The following is a 27,255-nucleotide window of genomic DNA, read 5'->3' on the forward strand; positions in this document are numbered from 1 at the left end:
TAATTTTGTAGCCACGTGTATACACACGTTCCATCAAAAAAAAAGATAAAATACCAATGATCACTAACAGAGCACATAAGAACACAGAGAGCAGAACAAAATTATAGACATATCCATTTACAATTGCCACACATATAAAGTGAAGGGAATCAAATTATGAAAATAATGCCGTAGACTGTTAATCCCATTGGAGACTAGACCACACCTTTAACCAGGTCCAGAGATCTTTGGATTTAGCTAATGCTAGCTCCATTTCGTAAATTTAACTTCGTAAGACCCAAAATTCACTAATATTTGGACTCGCTCTTTGAATCTAAGATCGAGCAATACATGAGCGGGCACATGCTCAAATGACTGAAACAAGTGATTTTGTGAGACAACCCAACTCTGAGAATACCCCTAACACTATCTCAGACACCAAAATCTGGTTATCAGGACCAACTAGTGTTGCAAGCGCAAGGGTTACATCAGACCAAAATGATTTCAACATTGGACAGGTAATAAACATGTGACGAAGGTCTGCAGCATATTCTTGACACTTCGGACAATATGACTTAGCAGCTGATTGAGTGTTAGCCCACTTAGAGTTTCGCTTTGGGGTATAATAAAGCATAAATATAATTCTATATTGCTGAAGTTTCAGATCAACTGAATTCACTGCAGAGTCTATAATTTCCAAAAATTCCTGTACCTCCTCTTGAGTTATATTAAAATTGAAAATCCGACTTCGCTTAGCTGCTATCGGTATACCGTCATCACTAACAGCTGCTATATGTTTCTGATACGTTTTGCCAATATTTCCTGGACCTGTAGCATGAGAAAATACAGATAGTACCTCAGAAGGATTAGATAGCTCTAATAGGCCCCGACCGGGAATGAAAAAATCCCTCACTTGCAAATACTTGAAAAAATGGGTCTGTAACAACCCAAAATCTTTTTTCAGGGATAAAAAAGATCGGAATTCCTGTCCATCATACAAATGGCCAAGCTGTGCTATAGCCTTACTCTGCCACTCTTTCCCAATGTAGTCGTGAAATATGTTAGGCAGCATGGGATTTCCTCATATTGCAGTATATACATGCAGATCTGATAGTTTATTTTCCTTACAAATTTCATGCCGTATCCTGGTAATGTCCCTAACTACCTTGAATCAAACACACTTATAGTAATTAGGGTCAGACGTTTTGTACAATAAAAACCCAGTATTTGGTCCGCAGGCCAACTAGTATGAGAGCCAAATAGTACTATTGGGCCCCTTAAGTAAACTATGTATTCGACCGGCAAATGCAGCCCAAAAATACAGTTTAATATCTGGGAGTTTAAAGCCTCCTTGTTTGTATGATAGTTTTATATACTGGATGGCTCTCCTTGCATGCCAAATAAAACTGCCAATGGCACCATCTAAAGGCTTAAAATACGCCTGTGGCACCCTTAGGGGAAACGAACGACAGAAATACAAAAACTTCGGAAGAATATTCATTTTAACGATGTTACACCTCCCGTATACAATAAGGGGAAGCCGGGGCCAGCATTGCAATTTTGCCACCACCTTCTTCAGCAGACGTTCATAGTTTAGTGTGATCACATTGCCAACTTGGCTACTAAGACAGACTCCCAAATATATTGCCGTTCTTGTAACCCCTAATGCTGCTGGGGGCGTTTCAAGTTGAAAATTCAAAATAGTCTGTGTCTTATAACCGGAAAAAGAACCATATCGCTGGGCCTCTTGTGTAATTTCAGCTAAAGCGGTGACTGGACTAGTAGAAAAAATAGCGATATCATAGTTTTAATTCCAGCCCATTAAGAGGAACTGGAGCAATATCAGCATTGCGCAGCAGATGCTTAATAAAAGGCTCAATATAAAGAGCAAACATTAAAGGGGATAGGGACAGCCCTGCCTCGTACGCATTTGAACAGCAAAATAAGACAAGGAATGGCCCTTTAGCTTAACTGCAGCTATTGGGTTCCTATACAGTACAGGGGAGTACATAGAAAATAATTGGGGCATGGTGCCTATTACAATAGTATGGGACTGTTTGTGTCAGGTCGACTCCACGGGATCCAGTCGCTGCACAATGGTTCCACCTCCAAATGTCACCAACACCCTGAATGTATTAACACAGGGTGTTCGAGTCATTAGGCGAGGGAGAAAAATAACAAACTAAAATAAAAAACGAGGGAAGGGAAAGGCTAGGGTCAGCAGGGAAAGGATGCCTGTAACAGAAAACAAGACATGTATCATATAAGTGCTTAATGCTACACAGTCCTACTCTCATGAAGTCTCGCTACATATACTGAAGTAGATATATACCTGAATGATAAGAAAGATCAAGCCTTTGATAGTAAACCAACACAGCCCTTCAGTCACAGCCTGTAATAATATCCTAAGAACACAGAAACAGAGGGTGAATGAAGGTCCACACATAACAGACGCATTTGCACTCTACTGAACCCTCGTATTCAATCATATCACACATACCACAGACTGTTAGAAGGACTCAATGTATAAATGGGGGTCCAAGTATTCCGTAAATAAAGTATATATGATCCAGACAATGTTCCAGGGAAACGACAATGTGTAGGAAGCAAGAACTACAACACTCCGCTCTCTATCCTTCAGAGGAACCACAATAATGACCCACTAGTAAATAAAGCTTTCACAACAGTAAAACGTAGTTGCGACCACCACTGAATTCTGTTCATGTGCTCCAATAGTAAAACAAGAACATAGATTCTAGGAACGTGTAGTTAGCCTCACTACAACGCCCCCGCTTGTATTGCTTCCATTAATCGCCAGGAGAGTAACGGTGACACGTAGTTAACCTCACTACAGTGCCCCTCTACCTATACAGACATGAAAGAAGATGAGTGTACAGTAACGCGTGGTTTCGACCGCCACCAGGCTCCGCTACATCCCAAAACCAGGAAGTCTCCAGGAAGCAGTCACTAGCTTCCAGATTACTAATACCAGTACAGTTAACATATGCAGAATACGAGCCACAAGGGGCGGCGGAAGATACTGCACAACGATACCTGCGGGACGGCTCAAACCTCACGGAGGGAGATCCATGCAGGAGGACACCGGAGAACCAGCTCAGTCGCTCTCCGATCGGCGGCTTCAGGAACAAGGCGTTAGCGTGGAGAGCAACCGCTCTCACGCTTGAAACAAACAGGACACGGAATAACGCGCAACCGGAAGGGCATCTCTCCCATAGTTGTACTTCCTGAGTGGAGCCTCGAGGCTCATGGGAAGTGTAGTTTTAGCGTGGCAGGCGCGATAGACAGTGTATTCTGACAGTTTGAAGGCCTATGTAAGCGTGTTTACGTTGCAATATATTATGAAACAGAAGTGGCAGGGTGCCCGCCTGCTGGAGCAGGAACAAAAGCTCATATTAGATCTGGAGCAACAGCATGCCAGAGCCAATGCTGCCAAGGATGCCGTTGAACAACTGAGCTATCAGCAGGTTGTCAAGGCACGAGCTAAGCTCAGGAGAAGGTTAAGGGGCAAAGTAGCAAATAATTATCATAAGTACAAATCCAAACAGTATGAATACGGGGAAATGTAAATGTATAGGCATTTATATAGCGCACTACTTACCCGTAGGGTCCCAAGGCGCTTCGACCGCTGCGAAACCCTTCCTGGCTTCCCTGAGAGATGGTCCCTTAATGGGTATCTCCAGGGTAAGACCAGGCATCCCCGGCGGTCTGGTGGGGCCGTTAGTGAAGATGAGGCAAGCTAATGCCCAGAGTTGCCGAGTGTGATCGCTGATCAGAGTGGGCACCGAGGCGAGAGAATTATCGAGTCCGCTGACCCTGGTCCAGAAACCTGCCGCGCCGGGAATCGAACCCTGGTCCCGGGCCGTCCTCTGCTCTCGGGTCTGCCGCCTCTAACCAGTGAGCCACACTACTTCACTGGTGGTTAGTGTGTTGTCTAACCAGGTTGCTGATCAGAGGGCCAGATAGCATATTAAATTAATTAAAGGAGTAGACGGTGTGGCGTACACTAGACCTACAGATATAGTGGAACAATTCAGGCTTTCTATTTTATGCTGATTTATATGGCGACTCAGTATGTTTTAGCCAACAAACTGCCTTTGGATTACATACAGGAGAGTGCAATGCCTGTTTGTAATCCACTGCTCTCCGAGCCTCTGCAAAAAGGTGTTGATGTTGGGGAAGTCAAGGAAGCGATTAGCGCTCTGCCTGCCGGCAAGGCAGTTGGCGAGGACAATATTCCGCTTGAATTCTATTAAAAAAAAATAAGATACATTGATTCTTGTCTTTCTTGCATTATGTTTCGAAATTATTCTAGGGGAAGATGTTCCCTTCTCTTGGAATACTACTACTATTATTGTTTTGCCAAAAAAGGGGAAACCAATAGACGATATGAGCTCTTATTGGCCCATATTGCTGATTAATGCTGATGCAAAACTTGTTTCCAAAATTCTCGCATCCCGACTGGCCCCAGTTATTCATATTTCAGTCTCGGAACAACCGCATGACTTTGTTCCCGGAAGAGACACGGCTGCGCATATTAACACAGCGATCGCTGCGTTTTAGGTTTCTGGCCAATTGGGCCAGCAGTTTGGGATGTTGATGTTGGACGCTGAGAAGGCCTTTGACCTGGTAACTTGGGGAGCTTTATGGGCAACAATGTCATCAATAGGTCTTGGTCAAAGGTTTATCTCGGCAGTACAGAAACTATATTCTTACATATTCTAAGTGCCCAGTTCACACCTCCTCCATGTTAGGAACAGCCATCTGTGAGGGAGCCCACTTCCTGTCTCGCCCCCTTTTCGGCGGGAAAAATCAGAACAGCCTGGAAGGTGTGCCCCCCTCTGCCAACCCCACCCCTCAGGTAGTGGAGGCGAGGGAAAGCCCACTCTTCAGTGTATGCCATTTTGCAGATGGTAGGCACCTTCCAATAAGGGTTAGGGATTTTGTCCACTCCCCCAGGTGGGGTGAGCACACTAAGGGTGTAGCCACCCTAAGGACAGTAGCCCATTGGCTACTATGTCAAGACCCCTAAAACGCCCCTAAATACAGTATTTCGAGGGCCGTCCTGAGCCCAGAATTCAGAATTGATGAGCTAAGAAGACTGGAATCTAAAGACGACACAGCCCAACTGACTTGGCCACAGCCCTACTAGCCTACTTGAAGCTCCGTATCCCTCGCCTCAGGAAAAAACGGCTCCAAAAAGGATCAGCCACCTCCAAACTTGGTGAGGACTGATCCCCTGCTTCCACAAAGATTCGAGACTTCAGAAGACAGCTGCCCTGTCCACAAAAGTAGATTAATTCTGCTGAACCAAGAACCCCTGCTCCAGGACTTACCTCTGCATCCTTCGTCCGCTGCCCGTGTACAGAGGGTCCACTGGTCCTGAAGTGATTCCCCAGCGGTCCTGACATCCAATCCATTGGGGGTGTCACTGCCAAGGTCCAGTGTCGACGTCTGAAGTCTCTTCACGACAACCCCCTCGATCGCGAACTTCCCGGTAAGGAGAAATCTGACGTCCAAAGACACCCCTTCATCCTCCAGCTCTGCGTCCTGTTTACCAGAACCAACGGTGCTCCAACGTCGCCTGGCATCCCATCTTCCTCCCCTGGCTGTTTGTTCCACCAAAGAGACCTCTTTGTCTGAGCCTGAAACCAGAACAGACTATCTCCAGTGGGTGACATTGGCCACCCAACGCTGTGCGAGCACCCTGCATCCGGCAGTCCCTGTGCAGATAATGATGTGGTTTTTGTGCTGGCTTTGTCCCACCTCTGTACTTACCTTAAGTCCTGAAGATTGCCCTCTAAGGCTGCTTTACCGCCCTGTGAGCAGCCTCCAACCAATGTACCCTTAGCCTCCATAGACTAGCATTGGTACCCCTTCACTCTGCACCCGGCTGCCCTAGTGCCTCTGGTGGTGCACCTCGAGTGCTGAATTGAACCTTGGGGCACCTTGGTTCTGCCCCCCAAAACTCTGTTACCAAAACCGTTTACCTATCTGCAAACCGTACACTTCATTTTTCTCTATAGGTTTGTATAATGTGTTTTTCTCAGAATTTTCTTTTAAGTGTTGAACACATCTTGTACGGCAACAAAGTAACTTAGTGTCTTCAAGAGTTAACCTGCACCGTGATGTACTGTGATGTCTAGACTGTTTGTAGTTTGTTTCACCCCAAACTAGAAAAGTAACTATAAAGTAATCTAAAGCAATAAGTGTTGTAAAGAGCTTGCAACCTATATTTTCTAATGCAAAGCAACTTGTATGCTTCTACAAAACCAGTACACTCTGTATCTTGCAAAATTGTATTGTATTGAAAGTATCAACTTACCTGCTACTGAGTAAATCTTGGTTCTAGTAATAAAAATAACAAAGTAACAACTTTGTATACAAACAGTTGATCTGGATTCAGTCTTTAAGTGTGTGACATAATTACTTGCCTGAGTGTGAACAACAAATGCTTAACACTACTATCTGATAAGTCTGACTGCGCAAGCACCCGAGGAACTAGAGTCAGCACAAGTCCTCCTGACGGCAGCACCGCAAAAGGTCCTCACGGCTCGTTGATTCCTCGATGCCGCAATAATCACTATGATTTAAGGTACAGATACAACAGATCTGCCCATTCACTACAAAGGTGGTGAGTAAACAACTTATTTTATACTTAGGAGCCAAAATAAGCTCTTAACCGATTGGTCCTGATGAAAGCCTCTAGAGTTACCAGGAGGCTGAAACATGTTGACCGCTCTCACTAGTGCAAAAGACCAGTAACTAGGTCTAAAAACTCACGTCTTTGTTTTTAGTTTCCTATACCATTGATCGACAGAATAAAGCACAAGAGACTTATTATAAGGACTTTTATTTCACATTCACTTGAGCACAAACACACCCTCTTTTTAGGTTTCGCCTAAGTGAAAGCTGCGCACGCAGCTTTTCACGAAGGTGAAAACCTAATGAGAACAGTATGTGGCTTGGTCACCGCCTCTCTGTTCCATTGGCTAGCTCCATAAATGGAGGCTAGCCATTGGAACAGAGAGCTGTCCGTCATGGCGGGACCAGATTCGTTGGGCGTTCCCGTGATTTCTTCCCTCTCCGGCCCTCTGTGCGCGTCATCTCGGCGGTGGGCGGGTTTTTTTTGTTTGTTTGTTTGTTTTTAATGTTTGTTTTGTTGATTCCAGGCCAACCACCGCTGGAAGAAGTCCAGGTTAGTGCCCGTTCCTGCCCCCCCCCACCCCTCCCGCTGTCCGTGTGCCGTTCCCGCCTCCCGCTGACCGTGTGCCGTTCCCGCCCCCCCTTGACCGTGTGCCATTCCCGCCCCCTCCCTCCCGCTGTCCGTGCCTTTCCTGCCCCCCTGTAGTCTTTGCCTCGGCGACCCTTTGTTCCCCCTGGCACGCCTGGCATTCTCAGGGCCCAGCCTGACTACCCACACGTCGAGATATTTAAGATGGATTTTCGGGCATTATGCGCAGCATTGTGGCGGCCACAAAAAGCGCTGAGTGCACACACAGTTGAGCCGGCCCCTGCCCTGACGCCTTCACGTCGAGAAGCTGAAAAGGTTAAATGTTTGCGAAAAGCATGGAATCTGCTTGCAGCGGCGGTGGGGGCGAACGGAGGGAGGGGCTGGATTTATCGCTTTGGTTTGGTGATCTGCTGGGTGGTGTGTGGCGATTGGGAGGGACACTCGCCTTCTCTTTAGATCATCGTCATGGTGTAAACAAACAAGCTAAACTCCCGGAGATTTACAGTGCCCGGCGTCCGTGACTTCCTCCGCCGCGCTGTTAGATATTTCCGTACAGGCAGGCTAAGCACTTTCCATTTTATACCTCAGAGGCTTTATAGCATCTTAAGGATTTCTCTATATGCCTGGCTTCACTCCCAGGAAAAAAAAATCTTGCCTGTAAATAAATACTAAATATATACGAACAAAAAAGAGACAGGCAGGGAGACGGGTAAACGCCCATCACCCCAGTCAAGCGGAGAGAGGGCACCTGAGACCATCACCGGTCTGCGGTTTTAAGGCCTCGCGCCGTCTCGGTGTGTACCGTTGAATTTGCTTATTGGACATACCCAGCAGTTTAGCAGTTACTGATAACTGAAAGGCTTGGTGTCAGTAAAGCTCAATAAATTCTTCTCGTCGCCCCTGCCTCCCTCCTTGCTTCCTCCTCCCCTCGTTTCTCCAACCTGTCTTGCCTTTCATTTTTTTTCTTTCCATGATTCGAGCCCCCTCTCCATCATTTACTCCCTATGTCTCTCAATCACTTTCTCTCCCCCTCTCCTCCTCGCAGTGCCTCGTTTTGCGTGCCCCCTATATCGGCACTAATGGGGCTCCCACTTCCTTCATACTCCACTGCCTCTGTCTGGTACAGGGCACAGCTAGTCTCGACGAGCGCGCATTTCCTGAATGTTTTAGGCAGTGGGATTAAGTAATGTGCCCGCTGGACGTTGCGCTGATTCCTTGACTCGAACTTGGTTCCCCAGTTCCAAAGTCGACAACTGGCCACATCTTCGCCCATTCGTGTCACAACCACCCACCAATGACAGCCACTCAAGCAATCAATAGACACCACACCTTTATTAGTGTAAACAACTTGATCCCGAGTTACTGCCCATTCTTGGTAAATTTACTGTTTCGTTCCGTTGGTTGCATAGTAAAATATAATAATAAAAGGGGGAGGGGACTGGGCGATAAAAGCCAGGGCCCAAAGATTTGTTCAGAAATCTGTAGTCCTGATTCCACCTCATGCCTTGTTAATCCACCACCAGACGCTTCCTCGTCACACTTTTCCCGCTTCTGCTCATCTGCGTTTCCCGCTCAACGAACAAAATAAGCACTTCAAAGCAGCTGAGAGGGGAGGGGAGGGCTAACGGACAAAGCGCGAGCAGAATTACTTGAGCACGGCACATACCAGCATAGCGAGCAAGAGACCAAAGAGCACACCATTTAAAACGTGCGTGAGCAGAGGGTGACGAAAGATAGCATTGTATAAAGTGCGCCTATACCGTATTGTTTAGCAGAGGGATAGGACACAGCAGACATCACAGTCTTGGTACGCGGAGCGCCGCACAAAAGGGCGGGAGAACGCATCTGAACACCATAGACAAAAGAGCACGGGGTGAGTCGAGCACACAGAGCATTACAGGGGCGGGCAGCAGGGTTCTCAAGTTGTACACACGCACCGGGTGAATAGGTTCCAGTCCTGGTGTTCGCCAGGCACGTTGGCACTTGCAACCCTGCGTTTAAAATGAAATAAACAAAACTGCTCGCACCAGCAGGCATGAGCAATTCACGCATGGTTCGTGGCAGGTCGAGGGCTCTGCAGCGCACAATGGCATAACGAACGGCATAAATAGCTAAGCAGAGGGGACGCTCTTTGTAACAGGAAGCATCGATTGGCTAGTTCAAGATTACAAGACACACAGACATGGGCGTCCGCAGGGGGGAGGGGGAGGCATGGAGGGGCGCGTGCCCTTCCTGGAGGGCCTCTCCTTGCCCCCCCCCCTGCGCACGACCATGTGCACAAATGCATCCCACAGAGAGGCCTGACCCTGGGGCTCATCCTCAAGCAGGACATCATCCAACCGTCAGCCTTAATTTTAGGCATTGCAGGGCTGTTCCCCTGCAAAAGGCCTCAGCTCCCTGATGGGGCCACCTTGCCCTCCCCTGTTCTGGAAGGACGGAGAGCCCTTGTGGCAAAAGAGAAGACAGTTCATGCACGTGATGCGTGGGCTGCATACACAAGCAGTAATGTTTACGATTATAAATCGTCCACATGGGCTGTCAAAAAGTGTCCCAGCTGTGCCCATGCTTCTAACAACGTCACGTTAAACAACCATACCTCTACCCGCCCTTTCAGGAGTTCCTGGGCACCCGCTGTCAGGAGGGCATCTCCCGATTTCCCTATAGCGCCCATAAAATGTTTGTGTGCTGCACAGTATCATATTTATTGATTTAGACGGCTGTCAATCACATTAAAACTGTGTTGAAGGCTTTACTCACAGATGTGCATGTTCAGTCGAGGTGGAAAGGGTCCTATTTTGGGAGAACACATGCTGTTTGCAAAGGTAGTCATTCTAAAATACTCGAAAAGCAGAGACTCGCATAACAGATTAATGGTGATAGTAAACTGCAGAGCCCGGAGTTAATTGACCAGGCCCTTGTGGAGAGGAGTTATTAGCTAAACCTTTGTCATCCACCTTGCTGCGATGAACATCTGAGCCGGTTCTGCAGAGATCATCGCCCTTCCTTTTGCACCCTCAGCCCAGAAACAAAAAACTGCCTTGAAACCCGCTGATGTCTAATCTCACCGTTCCACAAATCAACCTTGTGATCTTGGTAACGGGTTCTCCTCGCGCTTTAATGTAATTTACTGAGTTAAGCGCCCGCGGCCGAGGTGCGTGGGTAACGTGTAACTTGTAGGTCACTGGTTCGGTCGGGCAGATGAATAAATTACGTGCTTTTTAGGCACTACGAACGAAAACTATGTTACTCCAAGCGCTGTGAAATGCACAGAATCTTATCTGCCTCACCGTCCCTCTATTTACATGTTGTGGAAAAATAAGAAGCGCTTAGAATCTGAGCGCAAAGTAAAATAAAATAAAATGGGCTTCTCCAAAATGGTTTCCACTCCCTTGGGCGACCTTATACACTCGTTCGCCATTCCTATGTACTCAGTATGTAAAACTGAAAGACAATTCCAGCGAGCGGACACAGCAGGAAATTCTATTCACGTGATAAATCGAGCATTTCTAGTCATACAGAGGCGTCAAGTTACCTGCGCGGGGCACATTTACCGACTCCGACTCTAAGGCTTTGGTGGGGAGGCCGGGGGTAAGGAATAATATTTGGGGGGGGGGTTGCCTCTTGGGTTCTGGGGAAAGAGGTCCGCTCACGTGCGCTTTGCTATTGTGTGGGGTGTTGAAATCATTCCATTTAACACGCCCCAGAAATAAAAGCCTTTTTACACATTGCCCATCAGCACATTAAAAGTTAAAAACTGTCGGGTCCTGATTGAAACACTTTGTACAGGTGAGATGTTTATGAGGGGTGAAAGAAGGAACACCACACACGAATCCACAAGGCGAAAAAAAACCGGAATGTCGCTCCAGAGCTTCCAGCGGAGGAGAAAGTCATCCGCACCCCTTCTTCCAGCTCCTTCTGTACGCTCAAGTGGCAGCACTTTGTAGCGCTCGGCGTTATTGTCGATTCTGTTTCTTAACACTTCCAACCCGGACTGCGATTGGCCCGGATCACACAATGTGGTCAGGGGAGACGATGGGATTTGAAACCACGTTTTATTGCTCCGCAGTCATTAACGGGGCCACCAGACCGTAACCCACCACCACATGCCACCCCCACCGCCTGTACGCAGCCGGAGCCACGCCCATCCAGCGAGGTCCTTTGTGTCCACCCCCGTCAGTGACTCGGATCTCCAGTGGATCTCCAGTTCTTTGCAGCCTGCACTTATGAGTTTGGGAGGATTGTTTAGTGCCGACAGAGAGTAGGCAGGGGCACCAACACTGCCTTGTGTACACTAAATGCACCAGAGTCAGTTGTCAGAATGCACCTTTAATGTTGTATCTAATCGTTAGTCTGTAATAAGGAGAAACTTGGAGAATTGACGCCTGTTGATACAAGTTTGAATAAAATCGACAATTATCCATTTGCAAGTTCTATTTTAGGGCAGTGTGCTGGTTCGGAGATTGTTAAAATGGGCTGGGTGTTTATGAACGGATTGTTTTTCTTTTTTTTTCTCTGTAGGGCCTGCATGGGGTATTGTGGCTGGCACTTTCTAGTAGCGTGATACCCTCACCCGTGTCTCTTTCCCTCCTTTGTCGCACACGCTCTGGCCCCCCACCACTTTTTAATATCCATCCTAGCTTTCTCAGGGTCTCTTCACTTCTTGATCTCTCTGTCTCTTTCTATCTCTGCTCTCTCTCTCTTCTCCCTCTTCCTCCATGCCTCTCCCCCTCGTGATTGCATTAATTTTAACGCTCCCTCTTCCAAAATTCATTCTACCTCTTTACTCCGCTACCTCTTTACACACAATCTCACTCTCACTGTTGCTGCTTCTTCCGTCTCCCACCTTTTCCCCTCACTGTTACGCACCCGCTGTCTCCTTCACAGACACCCACACATACACACCGGTTCTATCGCACTATATCTCCCTCTCGCTCGAGATGCCCCTTCGCCCTGTTGCTGCTACCTGTGTTCACACGTAGAAAGGCTGGTGTGCTTACAAGCCCTCGGCGACCCCCTCTCAGCTGGTCTGTGACCGAGCACGAGGACAAACTGCAGCTCACAGCCCACCCCTCGGGGGCTGCACCACGGTGCATTCAGTGGAATATACCGGATAAAAAGCTGAATCATGCTGTGGGGCCAGCGTGTGTTGTGTCGTCCCAGCCGTGGTCCGTGCAGTGCTTGTGGTGTAACGGAATGTGCTGCTGGTGAATCGGAGCTCAGCTGTCTACTCTCAGGGAAGCCCCACTCAGGGGCACCCCTCAGGGCCGCCCTTCTCCGCGGCTCCCCTCAGGCCCTCTCCGTGGCCATTTTCTGCGTGTGTGTGTGGGGGGCTCTGGGTGTGTGTGGGGGGCTCTGGGTGTGTGTGTTTGTGTGTGGCTCTGTGTGGGTGTGTGTTTTTGTGGCTCTGGGTGTGTGTGTGTGTGGCTCTGGGTGTGTGTGTGTGGCTCTGGGTGTGTGTGTGTGGCTCTGGGTGTGTGTGTGTGGCTCTGGGTGTGTGTGTGTGGCTCTGGGTGTGTGTGTGTGTGGCTCTGGGTGTGTGTGTGTGGCTCTGAGTGTGTGTGTGTGGCTCTGGGTGTGTGTGGCTCTGGGTGTGTGTGTGTGTGGCTCTGGGTGTGTGTGTGGCTCTGGGTGTGTGTGTGGCTCTGGGTGTGTGTGTGTTTGTGGCTCTGTGTGTGTGTGTGGCTCTGGGTGTGGGTGTGTGTGTGGCTCTGGGTGTGGGTGTGTGTGTGGCTCTGGGTGTGGGTGTGGGTGTGGCTCTGGGTGTGTGTGTGGCTCTGGGTGTGTGTGTGTGTGTGTGTGGGTGTGGGTGTGTTTGGCTCTGGGTGTGTGTGTGTTTGGCTCTGGGTGTGTGTGTGTGTGGCTCTGGGTGTGTGTGTGTGGCTCTGGGTGTGTGTGTGTGTGGCTCTGGGTGTGTGTGTGTGGCTCTGGGTGTGTGTGTGTGTGGGGGGGGGCTCTGGGTGTGTGTGTGGCTGGGTGTGTCTGTGTGGCTCTGGGTGTGTGTGTGTGTGTGTGTGTGTGTGTGGCTGGCTCTGTGTGTGTGTGTGGGTGTGTGTGTGTGGCTGGCTCTGGGTGTGTGTGTGTGGCTGGCTCTGGGTGTGTGTGGCTCTGGGTGTGTGTGGCTGGCTCTGGGTGTGTGGCTGGCTCTGGGGGTGTGTGTGTGGCTCTGGGGGGTGTGGCTCTGGGGGTGTGTGTGTGGCTGGCTCTGGGTGTGGGTGTGGCTCTGGGTGTGTGTGGGTGTGGGGGGCTCTGTGGGTGTGGCTCTGGGTGTGTGTGGGTGTGGGGGGCTCTGTGTGTGTGTGTGTGTGTGTGTGGCTGGCTCTGGGTGTGTCTGTGTGGCTCTGGGTGTGTGTGTGTGGCTGGCTCTGGGTGTGTGTGTGTGGCTGGCTCTGGGTGTGTGTGTGTGTGTGTGTGTGGCTGGCTCTGGGTGTGGGTGTGTGTGGCTGGCTCTGGGTGTGTGGCTCTGGGGGTGTGTGTGTGTGGCTCTGGGGGTGTGTGTGTGGCTCTGGGGGTGTGTGTGTGGCTCTGGGGGGGGGGCTCTGGGTGTGTGTGTGTGGCTCTGGGTGTGTGTGTGGCTCTGGGTGTGTGTGTGGCTCTGGGTGTGTGTGTGGCTCTGGGTGTGTGTGTGTGGGGCTCTGGGTGTGTGTGTGTGTGTGGGGCTCTGGGTGTGTGTGTGTGTGTGGCTGGCTCTGGGTGTGTGTGTGTGGCTGGCTCTGGGTGTGTGTGTGTGGCTCTGGGTGTGTGTGTGTGGCTGGCTCTGGGTGTGTGTGTGTGTGGCTGGCTCTGGGTGTGTGTGTGTGGCTGGCTCTGGGTGTGGGTGGGTGTGTGTGGCTGGCTCTGGGTGTGTGGCTGGCTCTGGGTGTGTGTGGCTGGCTCTGGGTGTGTGTGGCTGGCTCTGGGTGTGTGTGGCTTGCTCTGGGTGTGTGTGGCTTGCTCTGGGTGTGTGTGGCTTGCTCTGGGTGTGTGTGGCTTGCTCTGGGTGTGTGTGGCTGGCTCTCTGGGTGTGTGTGGCTGGCTCTGGGTGTGTGTGGCTGGCTCTCTGGGTGTGGGTGTGTGTGGCTGGCTCTGGGTGTGTGTGTGTGGCTCTGGGTGTGTGTGTGTGTGGCTGGCTCTGGGTGGGTGTGTGTGGCTGGCTCTGGGTGTGTGTGTGTGGCTATAGGTGTGTGTGTGACTCTGTGTGTGTGTGTGTGTGTGTGTGTGTGTGTGTGTGTGTGTGTGTGTGTGTGTGTGTGTGTGTGTGTGGCTGGCTCTGGGTGTGTGTGTGTGTGGCTGGCTCTGGGTGTGTGTGTGTGTGTGTCTGGCTCTGGGTGTGTGTGTGGTAGTAATTGCTGTCTGCTGAGCTCGTCCGTAGGGTACAATAGGTCTCACATTTGCGAGAGATTAAGCTAATGGCAATGTAAATGACAATGCCATTTATTTATCTGTTTTTAAAACCAACACATAAATACAAATGTTGTCATTTAAAATGCCAATAGCTCTAACTTTTCCAAAGGCGAAACCATTGCATTGTAAATGCTTGTTTTATCTCTGGCCACTGCTGCCATTCCAGTTGGTCTTCCTCCATGTGGAGGTCAGCATAACGTATAAAGGACAAGACCCAATGATAATGCTGTTAGGGCACTGAAAGGCAGAGAATCAACATATACCGCCCGACGTCTGTGTTTGTATATGAGGGTTTTTTACAACAATGGCCGCACACGTTATTCTAGACTCTGGTAACAGAGGACAAGTGGTCCATTCTCCCCCAACTTGATTTTTTTCTCGAGCACACTACCACAAAAGAGAGTAAGGTATTTTCTACTTTAGCCTCTGCTATACCTCTGAGGATCCACTGCTCAACCTTGCTTTGGTATAGTATATACAAAGCCAGCTTCCTACAACAAACAGCTATTATTTGGAACCAGCCCGCTCTGTATTCAAGAGTTTTTTTTAATTTACTGCTCCAAGTATTGGAACAGTAGATAAAACAGATTAATTAAATTGCACCTGCCGCATTCCATAGTTAGACATATGCTTATAGGATGACGTGTACACATGCATTTGCATGTTTGTTATCACACGCTATGTGTCCCAAATATTCATGCATTGGCAAAGCTAATAGGTCAAAAAAGCAAGACACATTTGCTTTCCCATTGCTTCATTTACTTCTAGTCTTTACTGTTGCTGTTTTTCTTTTGCAGAGAGGAATCCTAGAGCACAATTTACAATGCTCTGAGCAAGAGGTGAAAAAGCTGGACAACATTATTGAGAAGATACGAGAGGTAAGGTTCTGAAGTCTGTTTCTTAAAATAGGGTGGAATATGAGAATTCTGTATGTGGCACACATGTCTGTTAAAGTGAAACAGGCAGGTCATTTTCTTAACCCTGTTGAAAGGATAATCATTATACAGTTATAGAGGGAGAAAGGGGGATTTTGGTTGGCTTTTCTGATGCAGGGGTCATAGGAACCTAATTAGCACTGGTCTATTGGGGCACATGAAGCTCTTTGGTGAAGTTAGATTGGCTAGATTTGGGGCTTGCATAATTCCTGTGATATATTTACCTTGCCTAGAGGGAATTCAGTGGTTTACCATCCTTATTGTGACTATTATCATGTTGAGAAACTAAGGGCTTGATTACGATCTTCAAGGAAGGGATATGTTGTCACAAATGTGACGGATATCCTGTCCCCCATATTACAGTTCCATTATATCCTATGGAATTTGTAATTCGACAGACCGCATATTCGTCACATTTGTGACTGAGTATTCCATCCACCAAGATCGTAATCCGGCCTATAGTCTGTAACCAGATTGGAAATTTAACCTATGCCATCGGGTTGTCTTCTGGTGCATCATGTTTCTTCTGCATCAGATCATCCACAAATTATTGTGCGTTTATGAATTATCCCCCCACATTAGGTCTGCATTAGCCATATCATCTATGCATGTCATTCTAAAGACCTATGCTGGAGAACCGTGGCTACAGATCTATTCTTTTTCTCCTCTGTAACCACTAGTTCCTATTTTTCTGATTGTTTTGCTAATCTGGACAATGGTGCATGACTAAACTCCACCACGTATTTATCACGCCATTGGATTTTTCCTCCATCTGAAAATAAAAACTTAGTGAATTGAATTAAGTTTTTATTTCATATCCAGTAAAAAAATGTGATTGGCTTTTTGACTTGTGATGCTGCCCGTGCTTCAGGTCTTAAGGTAAAATATTGGGGAAGAAAAAAATTACAATATTCCATGTCTTAAAATTTTGCAGTGATCTGTTTTTCTTCTGAAAGTCTAAATACTGATCTTGTCAATCAGTAAGATTGATAAACAGTAATTAACTGTAACGCTTGGCATTCCGAAACACATTTGTAAGAATGGAGAAAAAAAAGTCCCTTAATAAAATTAAAAGTAAATGCTTATGAAAAAGGCACATTTGTCTTCTAATTTCTCATCTTTTAACACTAAATAAATAGAAAGAAGTATAAAAACATTTATAGATGAGTCAAATTCTTTATTTCGGTCTAATTTATACCATAATTACATAATCACATCATAAAACATTGCAATAGCTTTAGAATTTAGAAACAATAAATTCACATCATCAAAACAGTACATCAGCATAAAATAAAAAAACTCAAAAAGAGTCCAACAATTCAGGTCAGTTTGCATAATTGCACCTATTATTGAGTGCTCATCTAAAATAATTCAAAACAGAAACATATTATTCTAGGGAACCAAGTTGTTGTAAAAATGTTGAAGCCAACTGGTACAACCTAACGCTCACAGACTTCAAACCAGGACAAAAACATCTTTTCCATGGACTTTCACAGAGTGAACAAAATACCATCAAGTGCACCGTGCATTGTGAAGTAAGGCTATCACAGGGGCATTCAGGAAGGGTTCTAAACTAAAGCCCCCCTGAATAGAAAAGGAAATTAGTCTTAATTACATATAATGACCCAACAACAAATTTATTTTTCCAACTTTCAAGTGTGAAAGGGAAATGCTCCCATAGGCATGAGGCTTAACTTAGAGAAGCACACAGTCGCATCACTGTCTGTTCTAGGACTACCACTGTCGCAGCATTCAGGAGTCTCCATCTAAGAGGATGTCCAGCTGCGTTCTCTATGCATTTAACAGTAATTTACCTAGTATCATTAGGATTTTTCTTCATTTAAAGTGTTTATCTGTGAGAAATGACTTCCTTTAATGCCTTGAATGTCTGCAATCCGAGAAGTGCCCCTCGTGGGGACATATAGTCCGAGAAGAATTCACACCCCATGTGTGTAGTGTGTCTACCGGATTAAAAAACTGCAAATTGTGTTGTGTGCTGAAGGGAGGTCAGAGACAGAGGGCATTAGGCAACAGTGCTTAGCAGCCTTACAGAAGCTAAAGCAGTTTCTCACCCTTCTAGCAGAGACGAGTTCTAAACTACATCTCTGTGCTGAAAAGGACTCATCAGATGCGTCATACAAGAGTACAAAAGAGTGGCAATGCTGTGGACTCTCGCCACAGTTTGACGTTGATGCCTCGCACGCCATCCCATCAACTATCACACCACATCAGAAGACATTTTGGGATTAAAAATTCAATCTTCATCAACAATGAAGCCTGCATTCAAGACTATAACATTGAAAATTAAATATCCATCGATGTGGAGCATAACTGATTGTCCGGTGTCCACACTCTTGTCTTACTCAATCTCGGAAGGCGTCTTGATTCTGTAGAAGAATCTGACTCTATGGCTTCAAAGAAAACCTTAACCCTACATGTCATCTGAAGTAGAACTTTTCACTAGGTAATCTCCCAGGCATAAATAAACGTGCAAAACTCACATTCGCCATAGACCACTATCTAAAGACAGTGGTTGGGGGAAGGGCTTTAACTCATGCCAAAGGTACTGTTACTCCTGCGTGCCCATATTTTCTTCCACAGAGGATGAGAGAAGTTATTTAATATAGCTGGATAGTCCAACCAGGGGTGCAAATAGACCCGAACTTCGAGGGGGGGCTAAGACTCCCAGCCAGTGCTGGCCCGAACACTGGTCGCGCACAGTGCAATAGTCTTTTTGTGTACCGTCTCTCCCACTGCCTCATTCTTCATGAATTCCATCACTACCACTCGCCAACAATGCACCTCATCACTCTCTAGCTCCTTTCTGACCAACATTTCTGTAGGGCTACCTATAGTTTACGAACACTCAGTTCTGTGATCTGCATTTGTAGCAGGCATATTAGCCCTCTGCGACGTCTGGGTGACAGGAGTGCCCGGTGAGCGATGAAACAGTGTGAGAGTAGGGTGAGAGGAATGACTGCAGGGTGAGTGAGGTGAGCATATGAATTTTGGTGCCGATGTAAGTGCAGAGGGGGACACCTGAATGTATTGTCAGTGATGGGCTTGTTTGAGTGAGATTGCAGAGTGAGCAGTGAGGGGGACAGGTGAGTGAAGTGTCACATGAGCAGGGTAAGGTACAGGTTGAAAAGCGCAAGAGCATTGTGAGTGCAGCGTGATCATTGTGAGTGCAGAATGAGTGGGTGGTGTGAGTACATTGTAATCCCTCTGAGTGAAGGTTGAGTGTGAAGGGCGAGAATGAGGAGTTGTCTGAATACAGGGTGCATTTTCAGACACAGTTGAGGTTACTCAGCATTTTATTGAGGGCTGGCATAGGGTTTCAGATATAAGTTAAACTATTGCTTTTATGGCATTATTCAGGGTGCAGGGATTGAGGGTTGTTGAAATAAATACCCTGCTTATCCTGCAGCAAACTTCCAGTCTTGCGCATAGGGTTGCCAGCTCTTATAGATGTTTCAGCAGGAACAAAAATGAGCAGTCCCCCAAAGCCTATTTTCAATTCTTATCTATGCATACTTGGAGCAGCAACAATAAATAGAAAGCATTTTTAATTGTGTTCTCGTGGCCTGAATGATCCATGACTGATAATTAAAGGGAACAAAGATTGAAAAGTCACATTACATTTGAAAACCTGCTATTTTATTTATAACCGTATTTAGTGTCAAGACCAGGCCTTTGCAGGCTCTTTAAACAACACATGGCTGGCATGTCTCTTTGGATAACCCTTTTTTATATTCCTTTTCATGAAATGCATTCTCATACTAAGGCAGTAAAAAGTAAAATCCAAATGTAAGGACTAGGCAGAGTGGGGACCCAGGGGTTACTGGAACCAGAAAACAAACAGCCTCTTTAACCGGCCCTTTCAGCCTAATGGGCATTGCGCGCCTGAAAGCAACAATGGAAGGTAAAGTGGTGGGGTGAGGTGCGTGCCCCCTTCCCCCAGATGTCGGCGACGGATCCTCACCCCATCTGCATGTGGTGTTTGGGAGAACACCACGAATCCACTGATTGTGAGATGTGCCATCAGATGAATCCGAAGTCCCGGCGGGAGCGCTGGATGAAACTTCTTTCAGCCCGCATGTCCAGGTCGGTGTCCTCACCATGCCCGGCCCGTGCGGAGGGTTTCAGGAATCGCCGCCTCCATCTTGGACATCGTATTTCTCCCAGGCCGCAAGAGCATTGCTCACATTGCTCACCTATGGGTAAGTGTCGCAGTTTGTCCCCGAGGGCTGGTTCGCTGCTTGTTGGGGGCGCGGGCTCTCCGCGTATCGTCCCCCTATCCGCTGTTTCCCGGTTTAGAGCCCAGATGGAGACATATGCGGCAGCCTTGCAGGCCTCGCTGGCTTGTCCTCCTCCTCCTCCTTCCCCTCCTGGGACATCTGCGGATCCCTTGCTGTGTGCGGGGCCCTTCGTGGCGTCGCCGGTGGCTCCGGCCCTGGCGCCGACTGGTTTGGATCTAGGTACGGAGGATGTGGTGCCGTTGGGGTGCAGCCCTTCGGGGGTCCCACCTTCGGACCACAGCACCTCTGCTTCGCGCAAACTCCTGCGGGAGTCCCTGTGGTGTTGCGGGGGTCGCCGGGGCTCGGGTCACATCCCCGAGTCGTCCTCGGGACAGGTGGTAGCCTTGTCCGAGGCCGAGGTGACGTCGCTTAGGCGCCGGTGGCTGCTGGCCCTGGCTGCGCCACAGGGGCTGGCAGTGGGCCCTTCTCATCCCGTCATGGGACGAGGCTGGCGGGGGCCCCTCGTCCCTCCCCGGGTCCCTCTCGCCCCTCCACGCAGGCGGCTAACTCGTCGGAGGTCGTGTTGAGGCCTTTCCGGCGCTGTCCCGGTCTCTTGCGCTGTGGCGGAGGTCGTTCCGGCATCTCCCCTGGTGCCGGCCGACGATGACTTGCCTCAGATTGCGGACTCTATGATGCCAGGCAGACGTCGAGTCGTTGACTCGGTTTCGGACGCCTCCTCTTCTCCAGAGGTTCGGCGCTTGCTGGTTTCATCCTCGCCGGCGACGGGCCGCCGTGTCATGGCTTTTTCTCCGACATTGACTAAGGACGGCTCCTAGCCGTCTCCGCCGGAGGCGCCGCAAGTCCCCCACTCCTCAGTCCCTCTTCTTCCTTTCCAGACCTGGCCCTACACTCCTCGAGTAGCTTGCAGCCGTCACCTACTTAGGAGCTTCTTTCTACACTGCGGGGCCCTACGGAGGCGGGTGCTAACTTTGCTCGCGATGTTTCCACGGCTATGGTAATCTTGCGCATGGGTGATCCAGCTGCCCATTTCCCAGCGGGTCATCTTCTGGATGTCCTCCATCAGGGTTCTGGTGGTAGGAAGCTGCTGCTTCCCTTTGAGGGTTCGCTCCATTCTTCACTTCTGGGGGCTTGGGGCCACCCCGCCATGGGGGACCCTGTGCCCCAACACCTTCTGCACGGCCACCATCCAGCTCCGTGTGATCCTGTGTGTCTTTCCCTCCACCCTTCTACCAGGGGCCATCTTTTGCAGAATGCCTTCCCCTCTCTGCGGCCGCTGTTGTCTCCCCATCGCTGGAGGCCCGCTGCCTTGATGCCTGGGGGCGTAATGTGTTCGCCTCCACCAGTGCTGCTCTGCGGGCTCTTAACACTGTGTGTTTTGGCTAGGGCCACTTCTTGCTTGTGGGACTTGGCGCAGTCCCTTATGTCTGCCGCTTCTCAGGAGGGTGCCTGTGTTGATCTGCGGAACCGTGTGTTGGATGGCCGGGAGCTGGGGGCGTTTATTCTTCGCTCCGCTCTGGACATCTCGGAGGTGCTTGGTCGTGCCATGGCTTCTTCGGTCGCACTTCGTCGACATGCCTGGCTTCGGGACAGTGTGTTCCCAGAGAACGTTCGAGAACGGCTGGTGGACCTTCCTTTCGATGGCGCTCTTTTGTTCCACTCCCTTGCGGACTCGTCCATTCAGAAGTTCTTGGCGGGGATTCGGCCTCCTCCTCCTTCTCCCCTCAGTGACCTGTGAGTTGATCTGGTTATCTGAAAGAAACATGTTAGTGTTAGATTCCTCACCTTAGAATATCCCCAGGCGTCAGACTGGATCCTGAAAGTTTTCATCAGCAGTACCCCTGCGCGTCGGTAGGCATCTTCTACGGCTCCGCGTCCATCGTCGGCGTCGTGTTCGCTGGAATTACTTCGCTGGTGTACTTAGACGCCGCCCTCGCTCGCTGACGTCAGTTCCTCTTTTTTCCACGCCAGCAAGCACATATCCGGGAAGAGCATACCCTTAGTCATTTTGGACAAATTTGTCTATCAATTTTGTCTATCTTTTTCGACTCGACATCGACTCCTGGTGCCGTTAGGGATGCCTGCGTTCAAGCCGTGTGATGCCTGTCACCCACTGATGTCGGTTACCGACCTCCACCGCCGGTGTCTCTACTGTTTGGGGGACAACCACAATGACAAGTCGTGCCCGACTGCCGGGCCTTCACGTCGAAGGCTCGGCGGGAGCATTCCTGTAAGCTCCTCGAGCTCCGGCAGTCGGCTCCGCGCCGCTCGAGGTCCTGGTCGAGGGACCGGTCGCGGAGAGGCAGTCATCATCGATCGTCTGGATCCAAGTCCTCGCACTCGGGTAAGTCGAGGCATGGCAAAAAAAAGTCAAAGAGATGCCATCGTTCTACGACTTCCCCTCGCCGGTCGCGCTACTCGGCCGAGGTTTCAGGTGGCGCCACCCTCACGGCTGTGGCGGAGCCCACACAGTCGCTTCCAGCCCCACACCCTCCGGTCCCTGGGCTCAATGCGACTCCGGAGCAGATTCTAGGCTTCCTCGTAGCCATGAGGACTCTCTTTCTGCCGTCGAGAACCGCCGGCGCGCCTTCGGGCCCCGCAAGTCCAACTGGGGTTCCTAGCCCTGTGTTGCCGGCGGCTTCGGTCCCGGCGCCGCAGGACCCCATGGGATCCAAGCCTGGATCCCCGCCGGTGCCGGTTGATCTTACGACTCCGGTGCCGACTCCCTCAGTGCCACCCCGGGTGACGTCCTCAGACGACGATGCCCCTGGCTTCAGCCCCGGACCAGGCTCGGCGTCGGAGCGGCGCCGTCTCCGACTGGTGAGCTTTTCACCTGTGCACCGGCTCCGTCATTTTTGCCTGTTTATCAGGACACGGATGAAGGAGAGGACTGGGAGGGGTCTGAGGACCCTCTGGCACAGCAGTGCCAGTTAAGTCAGGACTGGGCAAATGAGCTAGGGGAGGCCAATGGTCTGGACACTTTGCCTGACACTGGTTTTCTCTCTCCGCCTTCCATTGCTACGGAGGAGGGAGCGACTTATGCTGTGGTGCTGCCAAGGCCTTGAGCCTCGAGCTTCCTGCAGCGGCAGTGAGAACTAACCTCCTCACCGAGGTGCTTCAACCGCCAGTAAGCTCTTCGGAGTTTAGTGAGGCCCTCACTGACGTTCTGATAGGCACTTGGTCCAAGCCCACCACAGTCCCTCCTGTGGATCGGAACGTGGCCCTGCTTTCTGTTGTACATCCCACCGCTGAGAGTCTGGTTATCCGGCCTCCATGTCCCAAACCGCATTTCCTTCCGCACCCCTGGAACGGGAATCCAAAAGGCTGCAACAGTTTGGCAATCTGTCAGTCTAGGGTTGCAGTCCATTAATACTGCATGCCTTTTGGGCCTTTACACCCACTCTCTGTGGGATACGGTGGCGGACGTGCTGCCCCAGTGTCTAGAGGAGGCCAAGACACTGCTCCGCAGGCTCTTGCTGAGGGGCGGGGTGCAGCACGGTACTCCATTCGATGTGGACTTGACACCACGGACTCGCTGGGCAGAGTGATTGCAACGACGGTGGCGATTCGTCGTCACGCCTGGCTGAGGTCCACAAACTTTTCAGGGCATGTCGAGAGCACTCTTGTGAACATGCATTTTGATGGCTGTCGCCTCTTTGGTGACAAGGCAGATAGCGCGCTGGAGCGCTTTAAAGACTCCAGGGCGGGGGGCGTGGCCAAGATGGCGGGCTGAGAGGTCGCACTTGCCGAGAGCTCCCGGACCCCTGAAACCCTGCACCGCTCGTAACCGCTGATTCCCCCCCGGATCATGCGGTGACCGAGCCTGGAGACCCCGGTGGCGGTGCGGAGCGATTGTTGAGCCTTGATTGCCCCTTCGGAGGTGCGATTCCGACCGAAATAGCCTGGGGCGGAGCCCGCTGGGCGGCCTGTACGTGAGCCGGGAGCCGCGAGACCCCCGGGCTTGGGATCCTGACGGTGTGCCCTGCCGCCTGTGAGTGGCCCGCTGAAGTACCTGTGCCGCAGTGCCGGAGTAGGAGTCGAAGGAGACTTCGCGAGCGGAGCCGACCGGAGGTGGTTGACGAGAACGGAGCTGCACGGCGGAGATAGACGGAGGCGGAGCCGGCATCGGGCTGCTACGCAGGTCCGCGGCTTGAGGGTACTCGCCCCGTGTGGCCGATCCGGCCCAACACTGGTTGTGGAGGAGTGGTGTTGTGCCCCCGGAGCAGATATTCCGCTAGGATTGCCGGCCCCGGCGGCCTCTGCCCCGCGAGCCTGCCCTCCGGTTGTGTTTTTCGCCACTGGCCTTGAGACGAGGGTAGGCCTCACTCCTTGGGCGTTGGCCTATTGACAGTAACGGGCGGCCATTTTGTGAACTCCGGCCTGGCTGCTCGGCCTTGCTCGGGATCTCTGTGTGGCGGTGCTTCCTGTCCGGTGTGTAGCTGCTCTGGCCCTGTTGATCTCTTTGCCGAGCGGCGGCCATCGACACCCCCTGCGCAGCCAAGATGTCGAACGCTAGGGGACAAAGAAGGGGTGATCGGACTTTGCCGGACATGTTGGGGCGCGGTGCCCTGCGTAGGGGAGGGAATCAGCCCGCCACGACCTCCCCGGCCCCGACAAGGGGCGCTGAAGGCGGAGAACCCCCGGTGACACGATAATTTCTCGAGTCGCTCTTCAGCTCATTGCGGGAGGACTTTCAAACGTTGAAACAGGAGGTGGCCGGGGAGGTCCGCGAGGTACGGAGAGAGGTGGACTCCCTGGGGGAGCGGGTCAACACTGTGGAGGAAGCTGGTCACTCCAGAGACGAGGAGATCACCCATCTGCAGCAGGAGGTCCTGCGGCTGCGGGAGCAACAGATTGAGCTGCAGGCTCACGCCGAGGACCTCGAAAATCGATCCAGGCGGAATAACATCAGGGTCCGTGGCGTCCCGTCCGGCGAGGAGGGTGAAGACGTGACTGCATACCTGGAGGCCCTCTTCCGTGCAATCTTAGGGGAGTCAGAAGACTTTCAAATCCGCATCGACAGGGCGCACCGGGTGGGTCGCCCCCGCAGAGCCACAGCACCTCCCCCGGACATCCTGGCCTTCTTGCCGGACTTCCCCCAGAAGGAGCGGATCCTCCGCGAGGCGCGGAGGCAGCAGCCTTTCCGATTCCGAGACCATCCGGTGGCCCTGTATCGGGATTTATCTACGGTCACGCTGCAGAAAAGAAAATCCTTCAAAATCGCCACGGACTTCCTCCGGGAGCAGGGGACGCAGTACTCTTGGGGACACCCCTTCCGCCTGATTTTTAGGTGGAACGGAACACTGCACCAGCTCTGGTCCCTCCAGGACGTCTGCGCGGTGTTGGGCCTCACTGCATCTGATACGGACACCCCGGTGCCGCGCCGCAGAAGAAGCACTCGAGACGGCTGGCAGCAAGCAGAGGAGAGGCGCTCCCCACCGCCGGAGCTACCGGGATCGCCCACGATTCGGGCGGACATGGCGGCCGCCATCCAGGAGGCCTCCAGAGTGGCGGCGACTGGCGAAGTAGCCCTGACGGCCTGAATCTACTCCGGGGGGAGTCTGCACTAGCCTTTTCTTATTGCAGGTGCGGGGGTTCTGGGGGAGGGTGGGGCAGGATGGCGAGTGCAGGTGGTGGTGGCTGGACGTCCACTAGACTGACTTTCCACGGCCTTGTCCGATAAGGACCGGACTGGGACAATGACTTCTTTGCAAAGTTTGAGAAGCGGGGAGTGGGAATGGGAACGGCAGGGGGGCGTTTTGAGTCTGGGGGCTAGTGAGGGGGTTGGTAGTTGGGAGTGGTACGGATTCGGGTGTGTGGGGTTCCAAGGGGAGGGGGGGGTTCCTCTAGTTGTGGGGTGTTGGGGTTTGGGGACTGTACTGTGCCGTAGAGATATCCGTGGTTGCTGTGCGCTGAGGTTTCGTGAGATGGCCTCCATGTTCGCTTGCTGGGCTTGGCCTGTCTGTGTGTGCTTCAATGATTCCCCTCCTTGATGGCTCTTAAAGTGGTCACTCTAAATGTGAAAGGGTTGAATAATCCGGTTAAAAGGCGGGCGGTGTTGTCTCTGTTGGAGAGCTCCCAGGCTGATGTTTGCCTGCTGCAAGAGACCCATCTGCTGGCTAAAGACTGTTCCAGAATGCGTACCCCCAAATTCCCCACGCAGCTTTTCTCCTCTAGCACCTCTAAGACGGCAGGGGTGGCGCTTCTGTTCTCCAAGGGGTTCAGGGGGGAGATCTTACACAAAGTGGCGGAACAGAAAGGGAGGCTTTTGGCCTATAGGATTAGGGTGGGGGGTTTAGTACTGACTGTCGGCTCTATCTACGGCCCCAATGACCACCAGGATCAATTTTTGCACAGGGCACTGGAAGACGTGGCGTCCACCTCGGATAGGCACATAGTGCTGGGGGGCGATTTGAATCTAGTTTTCGACGCAGCTATGGACAGGTCTGTGCAGCGGCGCCACCAGTTGGGTGAGCTCTCGGGCTCAGTTCGCACTCGACTTGAGGAGCTGGACTTGCATGACATGTGGCGCCACCTCCACCCCACCACCCGCGCATACTCCTACTTTTCACATGCACACAAGTCCTATGCGCGACTGGATCATCTACTTGTGTCGGGTCCGATGCTCGTTTTAGCCTCGAACGCTGATATGGGGGTCCTCTCTCTTTCCGATCACGCGCCGGTGGAGTGTACTTTCAATCTGCCCCCGGTGGCTCGGCCGAGAGGGGTCTGGCGGCTTCGGGACACGCTATTGCACAGACGGTCGACGGTGGACCAGATCCGCGCGGCCATTGCGGACTTCCAACGCGTGAACGATAATGATGACACCTCGCGCGCGACGCAGTGGGCAGCCCTGAAGGCTGTGCTCCGGGGCGAATTCATTGCTATCTCCTCGGCGGAGAACAAGGATCGACAGCTCAAAAGAGATGAGCTTACCCGGCAGGTGCGGGAGGTGGAGCAGGTTCATCATTGAACGGGGGCCCCCAGAGTTTGGAGACAGCTGAAAGCTAAAAGTCTGTATATAGGAACCTATAAAGTGTTAACATCTGTAAGACAAAACCAACAGGTTAGTGTGTAAGACATGTCTATCCTCAGAAATATGAAAATGGACCCACAGGAGAAGAGAGAACTAGAAAGACAGCCTCAAGAGTGCTGGAAAGAAATCCCCATCAGCCCGCTCAACAGCGGAGCATCGTCATCTGGGTTATGTGGTTGAAAACTGTGGTATCCAGTGTGCCCTTCCTTAGGAACAACCTAAGGCTAGCAGAACTTGGACCACTATGTTGACCCTCAACCAATAAAGATGATTCAAGTGCAGACTGAGAGGGTTAGGTTGCAGTGCTCGAAAAAGTTGTGAGAAAAGAAAGGGAAAAACCTTGTAATCCACGTGTTCTAAAAATACCTATCTTGATGTCATTTGAAAAACTTTATTGGGTCTGACCATCAAGGTGGT

At 50.8% G+C, this 27,255-nt stretch overlaps 1 protein-coding gene across 1 annotated transcript in view; it reads left to right on the forward strand.

Moving 5' to 3' along the window:
• Window positions 1-27,255, forward strand: part of SPAG5 (sperm associated antigen 5) — a 643,746-nt gene that overhangs the window by 600,221 nt on the left and 16,270 nt on the right. Inside the window, exon 25 of the mRNA XM_086955159.1 lies at window positions 15,409-15,489. Within this exon, the coding sequence (XP_086811285.1) occupies window positions 15,409-15,489 (81 nt within the window). The remainder of the gene's footprint in view (window positions 1-15,408; window positions 15,490-27,255) is intronic.

Source organism: Lissotriton vulgaris, chromosome 2_1 (assembly GCF_964263255.1).
Source record: "Lissotriton vulgaris chromosome 2_1, aLisVul1.2, whole genome shotgun sequence".
Taxonomy (NCBI): domain Eukaryota; kingdom Metazoa; phylum Chordata; class Amphibia; order Caudata; family Salamandridae; genus Lissotriton; species Lissotriton vulgaris.